The sequence below is a fragment of the Balaenoptera musculus genome, chromosome 14, assembly GCF_009873245.2.
Source record: "Balaenoptera musculus isolate JJ_BM4_2016_0621 chromosome 14, mBalMus1.pri.v3, whole genome shotgun sequence".
NCBI lineage: Eukaryota > Metazoa > Chordata > Mammalia > Artiodactyla > Balaenopteridae > Balaenoptera > Balaenoptera musculus.
In genome coordinates, this window is record NC_045798.1 from 7,005,188 (window position 1) to 7,019,148 (window position 13,961).

Sequence of the window (13,961 nt, forward strand, 5' to 3'; positions counted from 1 at the left end):
TACTGAAGCCCATGCACCTAGAGCCCATGCTCCACAGCAAGCGAAGCCACTGCAATGAGAGCCCCGTGCACCGCAACGAAGAGTAGGCCCCGCTCGCCGCAACTAGAGAAAGCCTGCATGCAGCAACAAAGACCCAACACAACCAAAAATAAAATAAATTAAAAAAAAAAAAAAGCCAGATAGTAAAAGTGTTGGTGAGGATATGGAGAAATTGGAAAATTTATACATTGCTGTTGGGAATATAAAATGATATAGTCACTATGGAAAGTAGTGTGGCAGTTCCTCAAAAAGTTAAACATAGAGTTACTATGTAACCCAGCAATTCCAGTCCTGGGTATATACTCCCAAAATTGAAAACATGTTCACAAAACTTGTACATAAATGTTCATAGCAGCTTTATTCATAATAGTCAAAAAGTGGAAACAAGCAAAATGTCCATCAGCTAATGAATGGATAAACAAAATGTGGTCTGTTTATACAATGGAATATTATTCAGCCATAAAAAGGAACAAAGTCCTGATACATGTTACAACATGGATGGACCTTGAAAGTATTATGCTAAGTGAAAGAGGCCATACACATGTTGTAACTGATTCCATGCATATGAAATGTCCAGAATAGGTCTGTCCTTAGACATAGAAAGTAGATTAGCAGTTGCCTAAAGCTATGGGTAGTGGAGAATGGGGTGTGACTGCAGTTCGGTTTCCTTTGGGGATGACAGAAATGTTCTAGAATTAGCTCGTTGTGATGATTGCACAACTCTGTGCTCATACTAAGTCCCGCTGAATTGTATATTTTTACAGGGTGAATTTTATACTAAGTGAACTAGATCTCAATTAAAAACAAAAGGAAAAATATTTTCCAATGATTATCAGTGAGGGGGCATCGTGGTAAAAATACAGTATGGAAAGAGAATAGCCCACAACGTCTGTAGAAGGGACTGAAGCAGGCCACTGAGATCTGGATTCTTGCCCCAAGGAAATGGAGGCTTTAGTCCAGCAGCGAATGGGTGATGGAGCCAGAATTAATACCGAGCTCTGTCAGCCTATGAGCCCTCTGCTTATAGCTTCTAGCCCTGAACTGGTCCAGTAGGAAAACCACTAGCTATTGTGGCTACTGAGCACTTGAAATGTGGCCAGTTTGAATTAGGATGAGCTGTAAAGGTAAAATACATGCTGGGTTTTGAAGACTTAGTATCATAAAAAGAAAGTAAAGTATCGTAATTGCTTTATATTCATTATATATCAAAATCATACTGTTTCTGGATATATTGTATTAAATAAAATATAAAGATTAATTTCACCAGTTCTTTTTACTTTCTAAAATGTGACTACTAAAACTTTTAAATTACATGTGTGGCTTGCAATACGTTTCTGTTGGACAGTGCTACTCTATAGAGTATTGGTCCCCTGGGAGCAGGGTAGGAAAGGGTGATATTAATTTATCTGTGAAATAAAATTTCGCTGAGCATCCTTGGCTGAACGAGCCTAAAGCTGACCACAAGGGGTCCTGGGAAGGGGGTGTCGCCTGTACCTTCAATCCTAAAGGGACAGAGAGAAGGAATCGGTGGTATCCCTTCCCTCAGGCAAAGAGGTTGAGGCCTTCCTCACTAGTGTCAGATGTATCTGAATGTCTGTGGCTAATCAAGAAATCTGCAAAGCATGGCGATTAAAGAAGGTAGAAAAGGGTGGGCATCTTGTGTATTTTGACAAGATTTACTATTTAAAGCAGAACTCTGGACTTCCCTGGTGGCGCAGTGGTTAAGAATCTGCCTGACAATGCAGGGGACACGGGTTTGAGCCCTGGTTGGGGAAGATCCCACATGCCGCAGAGCAACTAAGCCTGCGCGCCACAACTGCTGAGCCTGCGCTCTACAGCCCGTGAGCCACAACTACTGAGCCCACGTGCCACAACTACTGAAGCCTGCGCGCCGAGAGCCCGTGCTCAGCAACAAGAGAAGCCACCGCAATGAGAAGCCCATGCAGCGCAACGAAGAGTAGCCCCCGCTCGCGGCAACTAGAGAAAGCCCGCGCGCAGCAACGAAGACCCAACGCAGCCAAAATAAATAAATAAATTTTTAAAAAGTAATAATAAAGCAGAACTCCAAGAAATAACACCTTCAAAAGCTTCATCATCTAATGCAAAATGCATTTGATGATTGCGTATCACTGAGAAGTCCGTTGGGGTCCGTCGGAGGAGGATCAAAAATTGCAATGTAAACTCCAGGAGACAGAAAACTTTGTTAAGTTTATTCTGGTACCCTTAGCGCCAGGAACAGTGCCCGGCACATAGTAGGCGCTTCTTAGATATTTGAATGAGTTAAGATGCAAAATTATGTAGATGTGAGGGTGTATTTCCCAGGGGAGGAGGCCTCTGGGTTTTGCTCGGTCTTAAAGGAGTCTAGGCCGCCAAGGGGTTAAAAACCACTTAATACCGACAGGGACTTGAAATTTATTTGAAATCAATGTCAAGAATTGGTTGTTCTTATTCTGGGGAGTAGCCCGACCTCGGCGTCTGGAATGATCTACGTGCTTAAAAATACCACTCGCCACCATTTTCTCCAGGTAATTTTCCATCCCTGCCCCCACAGTCAAGGGGAAAAAAAGTAATTCTGCAATCCTACCTCGCTTACAAAAAAAAAAAAAAAACATTAATCGGTACAAGCACAAATCTCCAGGCGCCGCCAGCGCAGAAGAAGAAAGGGACCCATGCGGGCCTCGGGCGCCGCCGGGACCCCAGCCCCCCAAACTTTGCCAAGTTGCGGGCGCCGAGCGCGCCCGGAGGCGCGGGGCGCGGCCGCGGGCGGAGCCGCCCCCTGACGCCGGGCCGCGGCGCGCCGGGCCGCCCCCTCCCGGCCCGGGCCGGCCCCGCTGGCTCCGCTCAAAGTTTGCGGCCGCCCTTGCGCCCGCGCGCCCGCCCGATGTATGGGTGATATACTGCAGCGGGTGTCAGGGTGAGGGACGGCCATATTTGCCGGTGCGGCCCGAGCCGTCAACAACAAAAAGTGCGCGGGAGCTCGGCGGGCGCACGGACGGGCGCACGGACGCTGGGGCCGCCTCGCCGCCGCCCGGCCTCGCCGCCTTCGCCGCCGCCCTCGCGGGCCGGGCCCCGCTGTGCCCCGGCGCGCCCCGCCGCTCGGGGGGATGTCTTACAAACCGAACTTGACCGCGCACATGCCCGCCGCCTCCCTCAACGCCGGTGAGTGAGTGCGCCCCGCGGGCCGCGTGCGCCGCGCCCCAACTGCCGCCAAGTTGGGGGTCCGCGCGCCCGGCCCCGGCTCCCGGGGGCCCGCGGCGGCCGGGGTCGGCGGGCACCGGGTCCCGGCCCGGGGCAGCGCGGCCGCCGCCGCCATGATTCCGGTGCCCGCGCTGCCAAAGTTCGCGGGTGCGCCCCGCGCCGGGCCTCGGGGCCGGGCCGGGGCCCGGGGCACCGGCGGCCGCCGCGGTCCCCCCCACGCCGGCGGCCGAGGGCTCGTGGGGAGCGCGGCGAGCGAGGGCGGGGGAGGCTTTCTCGGCTCCTTTTTCCTCGGCTTTTGGGCGGCTCGGCGAGGGCCCCTGCCGGCGGGAGTCGGGAGCTGCCGGGCCACGCCGGGAGCGGGGCGCCGGGACCCCGGCGCGGGCCGCCCTTAGGGAGCTGGGGGCAGGTCCGGACAGGGGGCCCGGGCAGCAGGGGTGCACGTGAGCAAGCCCGGGCCACGCGCGGGCGGCGCTGCGGGGCGGCGAGAGTGCCAGGTGCAGCCGCCCCCGAGGGAGCGGGGCCGCTGGGGTCACCGGCGGTGCAGGGGAGATCGTCGGTGGGCGCCCGCCTGGCCTGGCGCGCGGGACGGGGCGCACGGGAGGTCCCTTCAGGCGTGCGCGGAGTGAGAGAAGTTGGAGGAGATCGGGGGCCTCGGAGCGCCTTTAGGCGGCGGCTGGGGGCGTCGTTTCAGCGGGGGCCCCGCATCTCGGAGCCCCCAAGTCTGGGTTTAGAAGGCCCCCTCCTTCGGAAGCCGGAGGGGCCGTCCTCTCCTTTCCCTGGGGCTGGAGCTGGGCGGTCCCAGGAAACTCCTGCAGAAGTTGTCAGGCAGCTTTAGGCTGTGCCTAGGGTCTTGCCCCAGGGACCGAGGGCGATAGGTGAAATTGTGGGTTCAGAGGGGACCGGCTTTGTCCTTTCACCAAGGTTCTTCTCCTTAAACTCTGGATGGGAAACAAACTTCCAGAAAAGCGAGGTGCATGGAGGGGGCTTGGCAGGGAGGGGATTGGCCTTGCTGGTCAGAAATGCCACGCTGGCAGTTGGCCGAAAGTTTTGGGCCTTGTCTCCGAATGTTGACTCCATAATTCCAAAAATCTGAAGAGGGCCCCAGGAAAGCAAAATATGCATATGCATATACATGTATAGGGGTGTGTGTATGTGTGTGTGTGTGTGTGTATATTTAACTTCCTGGAGACAGATTTGGGGATTGGAAAGGGTTAAGATTCAGGGGGTGGATGGACGGGGTGGGGGATAGTTGAGTTGGTCAAATGTGGCCTCTAAGCCCCAAGAGCCCCTGTTTTCTCCTCAAATATTCTCACCTCTTCTGGGGTCTGCACACCTTACCAAGACAAGCTTTGTGGCCATAGTATTTCTCACTGCCTCCTTCATCTGACTCTGGGGTAGGATGGGTGGAGGGTCTTGCTGCCAGCCCGGACCGGCGGGAAATCTCAGGCCGGCCCTGGTGCAGTTGAGGCCGGCGCTCTAAACGGGGCCCTTCAGGGATTGGGGTCACAGAGTGACAGAGGCACCCGCTGGGGACCCCGAAGCCCTGCTCTGGGCTGGCTAGCACCTGTACACAGATTTTCTTCTTTCTCCTGCGGTGAACTCCAGGAGGACTGCTGAGGTCCCCGGGTCTCTGGTGTCTTGGTGGGGCCGCCCCCCTCCCCGTGGACCCCTTTAGAAAGGCCGGATCTCCCCGTGCCATTTGCATCCAAGATGGACTCTCCGCTGCCGCTCCTCCGGCTTCCTTGTCATCATCCCTCACACCCTCCAGCCCTGCCTCCTGCTCGAGAGTTGCCAAGCCTCGGCCTGGCCGGCGGTGGCAGTGGCGGAGTTAGACAAAGCCCCCGCCTCCCCGCCGGAGAGCCCCCCCAGGCGCCCCAAGTGGCGGGAAGGCCGCCAGCTCCCCAGGCCCGGGCGCTCTTTGTCTGGCTTGGGGGCGGGGAGCCGCGCCTGGCCCCAGGAGCTGCTGGTCTCTGCCAGCCCCTCCCTGGGCTCCGGGCCCTCCCTGGTCCCCGCACACTGCACGCATTGTCTGTGCTGCTCCGCGACGGCTGTGCTCACGCCCGGTCTGGTTTTCTCCTAGGCCTCCGGCAGCCGGCCGCTGTGTCTGCAGGAAGGTGTGGGCATGAGTGGGACTCGGGGCCCTTCCGCCGGCTCTCTCCAGGGCCACAGACACCCCCCTCTGAACACCGAGTAAGGGACTGGCGCTGGCACAGAGGCGGGGTCACCTACCGCATCACCCAGGCCGTGGGAAAGTCAAGCTCCGAGCTGTTGCCTGACTTCCCATCCCCATCCCCCAAGCCCCCAACCCATCCCTCCTCCTCCCCTCCGCCCCCCAGGACCTAACCCCAGCACCATGGAGGAGCAGGATCTAGGGCCTTGAGACGTTCTGTTGGGAACCATGACCTCAAACAGATGGAGAAGCTGAGGCCCAGAGAGGGAAGGGCCTTGTCGTAGGTCACACAGCCGGGTATGGCGCAGCTGGCCTGGCTCCTAGTCCAGGCGCTTGGCTGTGGGAGAGAAGATGGGTCGGGGAGGCAAGAAACACAGACTTCAGTGAGAGAAGGAGGGTAGGAGGTGGTGCAGAGAATGAACCGGAGGTGTCCAGCTCACCTCCCGCCAGGGAGTTGGAATCTTCTAGATGGCCTGAAGCGCCGAGCAGTGCAGTAGACCCCCCTCTCCCCCCGCAGTCTTGCATTTAGCACCCTGGCCTTACAGAGAGGCGTAGTAAGTTGTGGTGGTCGGGACTTGAACCCTGGCCTGGGGCAGCAAAGCCTGAGCTACCCAGACCACACTCACCACCCACATCAGAAGGTCAGGAAATTGGGGTTTGGCTGATGTGATGAGGGGAGCTGGGGGTCACCCGCCCTGCCACATTCCTGTGTTCTGGCCACTGCACACCCGCAGTTGCTTCAGACGGAGGTGTGGTTCTGTAGCACAGGTGTTTCGGCTCCCCCACTGTAGAGGCGTGGTAATGAGGCCCGGAGGAGCGCGGTGCTGTGCCCAGTCCCCAGCTTAGAGGTGGCACAATTCATGTTTCCTGACTGGGCATCCTGTGTTTGAGCATAAATCTGGGTCCCAGTGGAGAAATCCAGGCAGGCCTGAGACCGAGGAAGACACGTCGGGTACCAAGCTGTCTACAGCTCCTGGACAGAGGGACAGGTGCGGTGTGTTAGTCTCTTCTGTGCTGTGTGGCCTGGGGCAGTGCCCGCCCTCTCTGGTCTGTGTTTCTCTCTCTGCAGTGAGGGGCTCCAGGGCCCCTTCCAGCTCCAGCAGCCTGAGCTCCTGAACTTCCTTCCTCCCCTGCCCCTCCCCTTGCCCACACCAGATGAGCAGCTGGTCGGTTTGGCCAGCCTGGCACCAGCTGTCCATCCCCGGGGCCAAGTCTGCAGAGCCCGCTGTGTGCGTGAGAGAGAGACAGTTTGGCTCCGGGGAAGGCAGGCGGAGGGGAAGCTGCTCCCCGGCCGGGCATGCGGGCAGCTGCTGAGGAGGGCTAGGTGGATTCTCCATGGTTACCGCTGTTCGTAATTCTGCAGGACATCCTTTACTCGCTCATGACCACTTGGACGCCATTCTGGGTCTGCGTGCTTCCAGCTACTGAGCTGGAGCTGGAAAATTCCCTGCTGAGGGCCTCCCCACACCCCATGCAGGAGACTCTGTTCTGAGCCAGGCCCTGGCCCCCCGTGGTCCCTCTGCTGAGGGACAGTGTCTCCCAGTGTTACAGTCCGTAAATGGGGTCTTACGCCTCCCCTGTGGGGGTGAAGCCAGCCGGGCATAGATTCAGACTGCCGAGAGTCTTGTCCCCTCTTTGGGGAGGGGCGACAGGAGCTCAGAGAGGTTGAGGGGCTTGTCCGAGGACACACAGACAGGCTGTGATGTGCTCCAGATTCCTGACTTTGTGTCCAGTACCCCAGTCCCCAGCCAGGGTTGGGTTTCACAACCTCCAGATCTTCCCCTGTCTTCCTCACCATATACTCCAGCAGAGGTTTGGGCACACAGGAAGTCTCAGCGCAGGTGTGGACCAGCCTTAGTAGCAGATGGGCTCTTGTGGCAGCCATGTGTTTCTAGGATATCAACCTCTGGGGAGCAGGACCCAGGAGAAGGGGACTTGCAAGGGTTAGGCTGAGAATAGCAGCAGCTTTCGTCTTTGCTACCAGTTTTGACTGCATGTATGGGAAGGATTTCTGTGATTGATTAGCAATGTCTGCTGTGGTGGTGGGAGTGAAGAGCAGTGGTCTGTTCGCTACATTTTACTATCAGTCATCTACGCCGAGTATCAGCCGTGGCCAAACTAGAGGACAGGAATAGGGTTCTGTGTCCTCAGAGACAAAAGACCACTGTCGATGGCATGAGTTCTGGGCAGGGGGACTCAGAGTCCTTACCTCGGATACAGTTAGCCAAGGCTACTTGATTACTGACTCCTGTCTCCTCCCCCGTAGCTGGGAGTGTCCACCCGCCCTCCACCAGCATGGCGACATCTTCACAGTACCGCCAGCTGCTGAGTGACTACGGGCCGCCATCTCTAGGCTACACCCAGGTATGGCAGCGGGGGTGGGAAGCGCGGTGGGAGGGGCCCTAGGGGCGGCCTGGGCCAGAGGGGAAGCGGTGAAAGGAGTAGAAATGATGGAGCTGTCATCTGAGCTTCCTCAACCCAGGGCTCAGGGCGTCAGAATGGAGAAGTGGCAGGGGGTTTCACGGGGGACACCGAGTGACAGGAAGGGGTGGGAGAGCCCAAAGAAGGCTGGAAGCCCCGAGAGCCACAGTTCCCGATGGGGCCACCACCCCATGTGTGTCCCTGGTGGGCCTCCTCATGCCTGCTCCCTGGGGAAGTGAGGTCTGGCCTTGACTCTGGATCTGAGCTTGGACAGAGGAGAGGGGGCCCTGCTCCCGCTCACTCCCCACAAGGTTGTGGGCCCTGCAGGGGGGACGGGCCCATCCTAGTGGAGTCCAGGTGCGTTGCACCAAGAGCTGCTGGCCCCTCAGTTCGACACCTGGTTTACACGTGGTTCCACCAGTTACGGGACTGTGGACCGTCCCTGCCCCAACCTCGCCGAGACTTGCTTTCCCCACCGGGAAGGTGGGCCCTCAGGGGAGGTGCCGCCCCGCGGGGGGGACCCGGGCCGCCAGCCGGGAGGTTCCCGTGGCTGCCACTCACGTTCCGAGGTCGCCACGGAGGCCGGCCCCACGGATGAGGTGGCGGCTTGGAGCCGTGCCCGCCAGGCCGTCCTGCCCCCGGAGGGGAGGCGGGCACGGGCGAGGCCCCCCTGAAGAGGTGGCGGCGGGCGGATGCTGAGGAGCTGGACGAGGAGGGGAGGAAGGACCAGGAGGCCAAGAGGCAGAGGCGGCCGAGGAGGGGGGAGCAGGCGAGGGCCTGGGGGGAGGTGGCCGCCCTGATGCGGCTGTGGGGGGAGGAGGGGGGAGGAGGAGGAGCAGGGAGGCCCGGCTGAGGCCCGAGCGGGCGGCTTCGGCCCACAGGCTGGCGGGACCCCAGCCTCCCTGGTCCGGGTGTTTGCTTGGGCTGTTCGTGCGGTTCTGGAGAGAAAGGGTTTCTGTGTGGTGGGCCCCGCCTGCGGGGGAGGATGGATGAATTTAAGTACATTCTGGGCTCCGTCTGGGTGGTCTCTGGCAGTTTTTGCGGTCCTGCTGACCCCACGTGTGGCCTCCATCTCTTCCGCCCACTCTGGACCCTCGGCACCCCCCCTCCCCCCCATCACTTGCCCGCCCATTGGCTCCTTCAAGGAAATTCTCAGTAAACAAACACTTTCCTATCGACAAGCCAGTCTTTTCTTTTTTTTCTTTCATTTGAGATGATAAAAGGGCTTTCTGCAGACTGCTGGGTGGTTGCCTTGAGTGCACGGGGACAGTAGAGAGGGCCGGCTCCCTGCTCTATGGTTGTCGCCCAGGTGGGCCGTGCCTGGCCGCAGCTGCCCTAGAGTCTGGGCCAGGCCGCCCTCCCTCTGCCACCTGCCCCTGGTTCGGGCCTCTCCCCAGCCCTGCCCTCGTGCAGCTGGCACGCCGTGGGGTCCGGACCACGGCATTGGGGTCAGGTTGGGTTCAATCCTTCCGAACCCTTTTCTTTCTGATTCTAGGGAACTGGGAACAGCCAGGTGCCCCAGAGCAAATACGCGGAGCTGCTGGCCATCATCGAAGAGCTGGGGAAAGAGATCAGACCCACCTACGCGGGCAGCAAGAGCGCGATGGAGAGACTAAAACGAGGTAAGTCGTGGGCCCGGGACTCCCCTGCCAGGTGACGCCTCGCTGCTGGCGGACCCCACGGCACTGGCCTAGTAACTGTCTTGAAAGATTTTCTGGGGAAAACGGAGGGTGGCAGACGGAAGAGTCCCCTGCGGCACAGGGGCTCCCGTTTTGTTACAGAATTACCGTTGGCTGTGGAGGTGTCAGGCTGGGTGAGCGGGTCTGTGGGATGTACATCTGACGGAAGGGGCTTGGCAGCCAGTTGTCAGATGCAGCGTCTAAGAAGGGAATCCCCAGGACTTCCCTGGCGGTCCAGCCGTTAGGACTCCGTGCTCCCACTGCAGCGGCCTCAGGTTCGATCCCTGGTCGGGGAACTAAGATCCTGCAAGCCTCGTGGTGCGGCCAAAAAAAAAAAAAGTCTTTGTACCCAGATCCTGCAGCTCTGCCTCACGCCTGCTCTGCTCCCGTTGGCCGACACTGGTCCTAGGAGCCCTGGGCGGCCCAATCAGGTAGGCTCCCAACTTGGGTGAGGCCAGTGACACGAGGCCAAGGGGGCCTGCGTTGCCCTCTGCTGTCCTCTTAGGAGCGGGGCCCAGGGGGGCGTGTGGTCCGTCCTAGTCTGGGGCGGGAGAGTGAGAACGCTTTGAAGTTCTTTCCTGATTGAAGAGGGAGGGAGGGCGGGAGGACGGTGCCACAGGAAGAAATGACTCACGTGAAGAGGTGACTGGCCAGCTGACTTCAGAAGGCAGAGAAATAGGTTGGTTTTTGCTGCTTCGTGAAGTGAAAGTGGCGTGGAGAGGAGAAAAAGATTTCTATTTTAGAAGGTGGCAGTTCAGAGCACGGTGGCTTATGTGTGAATTTAATTTTAGGAGGTTTTTTTTTTTTTTTTAAGGTTAGAGAAGCAAATTTGGAGAAAATCGAGAGGGGAATGTCCTGTGGCTATAAATCTGGGGCGTGACAGGGGGGCTGCAGTTGAGGCCACGGCTCCAGTGATGGGCGAGGCCGGCTGAGGACAGGCTCCCACCCAGAGCAGTGGGCCGGTTCATGACACCTTTGTGAAGAGACTGACCGATTGCAGAGCTGGATCGGGGAATAACAGGCACAGGTGTGGGGAGGGGGGCTGGCAGTTAGAGGCTGGAACGGAAGAGGGCTCGGGGGAGAGGAGGAGCTTAACCCCAGTCCAGCCCTGGGGGGTCAGGTGGGCATCGCTCTGCCCACAGTCCTGGTAATGGGAGTGCCGGTTACCTGTTTGCAAATGCCTGGGAAGATGCCGGACCCCGCAGTCTTTCTGACAGGCGATCTGCAGCCTCCCAACAAAGCCGGCAGTTCAGGTCAACACATGGATACACCTGGTGACCGCTTCAGGGCACATCCTGGGTGAGCAGCTGGTCCCACAGTCACCCTGACCAGTAAGGTGGCCAAGTGTACATCATAGCAAGTAAGAAGGGTCATAGGGCGCAAGGGAGTCAAGCGCCAAGAATGTTTTTTGCGGTTTTTAATGGTGAAAAAAATAAGATTTTGTGACATGTGAAAATTATGTGAAATTCAAACTTCCGTGTTGTAAGTAAAGACTTGTTGGAACATGGCTACACCCATTGCTTATTAATGTCTGCGGCTGCTGTCACAGTACAATGGCAGAGTGGAGTAGCTACGACAGCGGCTACACAGCCCTTTCCAGAAAGTCTTCGGAAGCTCTGGGGGGTAAGATTTGTGAGGTGGGGACACCTGAGTGACTTGGGGTGTCATTCCCAGTGCCCTCTGGGGGGTCAGCTCTTGGAAGGAGTAGATTCTTGGTGCCTATTAAAATGAAATCAATATTTCATGAAGTTCAGTAAAGCCAAAAAAAGAAAAAAAGAAACCCAAACAAGCAATAGATAACTCGCAAACTATAGAGATAAAAGATGAGGGGAGAATAATAGTGCAGAAGATGGCACCTGTCCCCTGGGGGGAAGGACAAAGCAGTGGACCAAGGTGGCCTGAGTGAGCATTCGTCTCGCACCCAAACCAGGCAGGCTGCCTGACACTGTCAAGCCCTTTCTAGAATTCAGGAAAAATAATGGTTTGAAGGCGTGGAATCTCCAAAGTGGGTCCCTGCTTAAAGAACTTGGGTGGGGACACACTTACTCCTGTCATCTGGATGGTAACATGGTTCATATGGAGAGTAACGTCATGAAAAGAGAGCTTGCTGGTTGTCACCTCGAGCATGGGAAGAAACTTTTAGGGAGACGTGAAGAGGGGCGTTGGCTTTGAGGGGTGGGATGGGATTTGGGCTGTTGGATGCAGGTCCCAAGTCTCCTCCAGTCCGAGGGTTTCGCGGCTGGTTTGGAAGGGCCCTCCTCCTCTCCTCCAGTCCGAGGGTTTCGCGGCTGGTTTGGAAGGACCCTCCTCCTCTTCTCCAGTCCGAGGGTTTCGCGGCTGGTTTGGAAGGACCCTCCTCCTCTCCTCCAGTCCGAGGGTTTCGCGGCTGGTTTGGAAGGACCCTCCTCCTCTCCTCCAGTCCGCGGGTTTCGCGGCTGGTTTGGAAGGACCCTCCTCCTCTCCTCCAGTCCGAGGGTTTCGTGGCTGGTTTGGAAGGGCCCTCCTCCTCTCCTCCAGTCCGAGGGTTTCGCGGCTGGTTTGGAAGGACCCTCCTCCTCTCCTCCAGTCCGAGGGTTTCGCGGCTGGTTTGGAAGGACCCTCCTCCTCTTCTCCAGTCCGAGGGTTTCGCGGCTGGTTTGGAAGGACCCTCCTCCTCTCCTCCAGTCCGAGGGTTTCGCGGCTGGTTTGGAAGGACCCTCCTCCTCTCCTCCAGTCCGAGGGTTTCGCGGCTGGTTTGGAAGGACCCTCCTCCTCTTCCGGAATGGGTGCTGCTGGCTGACGCCCGCCTCTGCTTCTGTTCCAGGCATTATCCACGCTCGAGGATTGGTGCGGGAGTGCTTGGCTGAAACGGAACGGAATGCCAGGTCCTAGCTGCCTTGTGAGCCTGGACGGTTTTCCATCTTCTTCGGAGAGAATAAGTTACAGTTCATCTCCCCTGCTCAGATGAAACTTTTGTTTTCAAAATGGTAGCAGTTTGGTTTCTCCTCCCCCTGCCCCTCCCATGGTTCACTAGGCTCCGAATCTACAGTCTGTAAGATTGAGGAAAGATTTTGCAGTTGATTGGGAGTTACATTTTAAATAGTGAGGAACTACCCAGGTGTTTGTTGTTGTTGTTTTTTAAAGCATTGATTCAAAAGATGCACGTAAAAATTACCTATCTTACAGCAAACTAGTTTGCCTCCAAGATACCAGTGTCTCGCTCTCCTCTTTTGAATACATTTATGTTACCCGGACTGTTCTTTGTTCCTTTTCATAAGCTGATACAACTTGAAGGTTTTTTTTTGTAGTGCTGACCTGACAGCACACTTAACTAGTAGCTGGTCCCCTCGTTTCCCATACACTATAGATTCTGCTTAACGTAAATTCTTTTTTGCTTAATCATTTGCATGACTATTAGTGCTTTGAAGTCGATTTTAAAAATGCACAAGTTATACATACAGAAGAAAGAGCAACCTCCCAAACCAAACCTAACAAGGATCCCCGAAATTTTTCCTGAGACTGTATGTAGATTTCAGTTCTGCTTTCCTGTAAGTTGACCCAAACATCTGGAAGAAAATGGAACTGTTCGCATCTTTGTATTTATTACTCAATGTAATAAAGCTTATTTTCACTAACAGCCTGTACCAAGACGTGGGTTCCGCAAATTCTTGGCGGTATTTTAAAGAACAGCTCCTCGGCGGGAGTGGGGAGGGACCTGTCAAAGGGCATTTTCCCACCTGGTCCAGAAACATTTTGCGTGACGGTATCAGTAGCACAACAGGCCAGGGACAGGATGTGTCGGTTAAGTCAGAAGGCAGGGATCAGGTGAAGCTGCGTTACGGACTCATCTTAACTGCAGCAGATGTTAAGGGTGTGCCAGGAAGGAAAACAAGTGTAGAGGCGATGTTACTGATTTCGCCCTTTCTGTGCTCCCCCAAGTTAGGCCATTCTGTTTTTAGGAACTTATCCTGTGAGCGTTTAAACTCAAGCTAGCTACTTCATCCTGTTCTCACTGGAAGAACTACCTGCTCTGGTGCTGGGAAAACTGGGTTGCCTCGGATGTGTTGAGAATTCATGGGGTGGTCCCCAACAGTGCCTTCCAAAGGGACTTTGAGGTCATCCTTAGTATATTCCTTAGGCACTGATCCCGATGTAATGAGGATTTACCGTGGTGAGGGGTAGAGTAAGACAAAAGGAGGGACGTGGTCAGTTTCACAGGCATGAGGCCAGGTCCCAGCCATGACAGCTCCAAAGGCCGGAGGAATGGGTACTAGGCAGTCGGCCTGTCTGCATCTCCTTCGTGGACGTGACAGGAAATTCAAAAAGGTTCAAGAAGGGAGACAGAAATGAAAGCTTCTGTCCCTCTTGTCTGAAGCTCCCAAAATTCCCTTCCACTATTATGGTCTTCTGTGTACCATGCCAGATACTTCACTTGGCTCCCTTCTAAAAGGAGGTTGGAACTGGGAAGGGCCCTG

General features: G+C 56.4%; 1 protein-coding gene across 4 annotated transcripts; it reads left to right on the forward strand.

Annotated features, from left to right (window-relative positions):
- The first annotated feature begins 2,817 nt into the window (after nucleotides 1-2,817).
- Nucleotides 2,818-13,130, forward strand: CDK2AP1 (cyclin dependent kinase 2 associated protein 1). 4 transcript variants are annotated; one of them, XM_036822885.1, is made up of 4 exons: nucleotides 2,838-3,198; nucleotides 7,674-7,771; nucleotides 9,324-9,450; nucleotides 9,861-9,935. In XM_036822885.1, the coding sequence occupies exons 1-4, from the start codon at nucleotides 3,144-3,146 to the stop codon at nucleotides 9,914-9,916; spliced, it is 336 nt and encodes a 111-aa protein (XP_036678780.1). In that variant the 5' UTR covers nucleotides 2,838-3,143; the 3' UTR covers nucleotides 9,917-9,935. The 4 variants fall into 4 exon arrangements, with proteins under 4 accessions (XP_036678781.1, XP_036678780.1, XP_036678779.1 ...); XM_036822884.1 differs by lacking the exon at nucleotides 9,861-9,935 and adding an exon at nucleotides 12,311-13,130 and having other exon boundaries at nucleotides 2,845-3,198; XM_036822887.1 differs by lacking the exons at nucleotides 2,838-3,198; nucleotides 9,861-9,935 and adding exons at nucleotides 5,330-5,427; nucleotides 12,311-13,130.
- The last annotated feature ends 831 nt before the right edge of the window (nucleotides 13,131-13,961 follow it).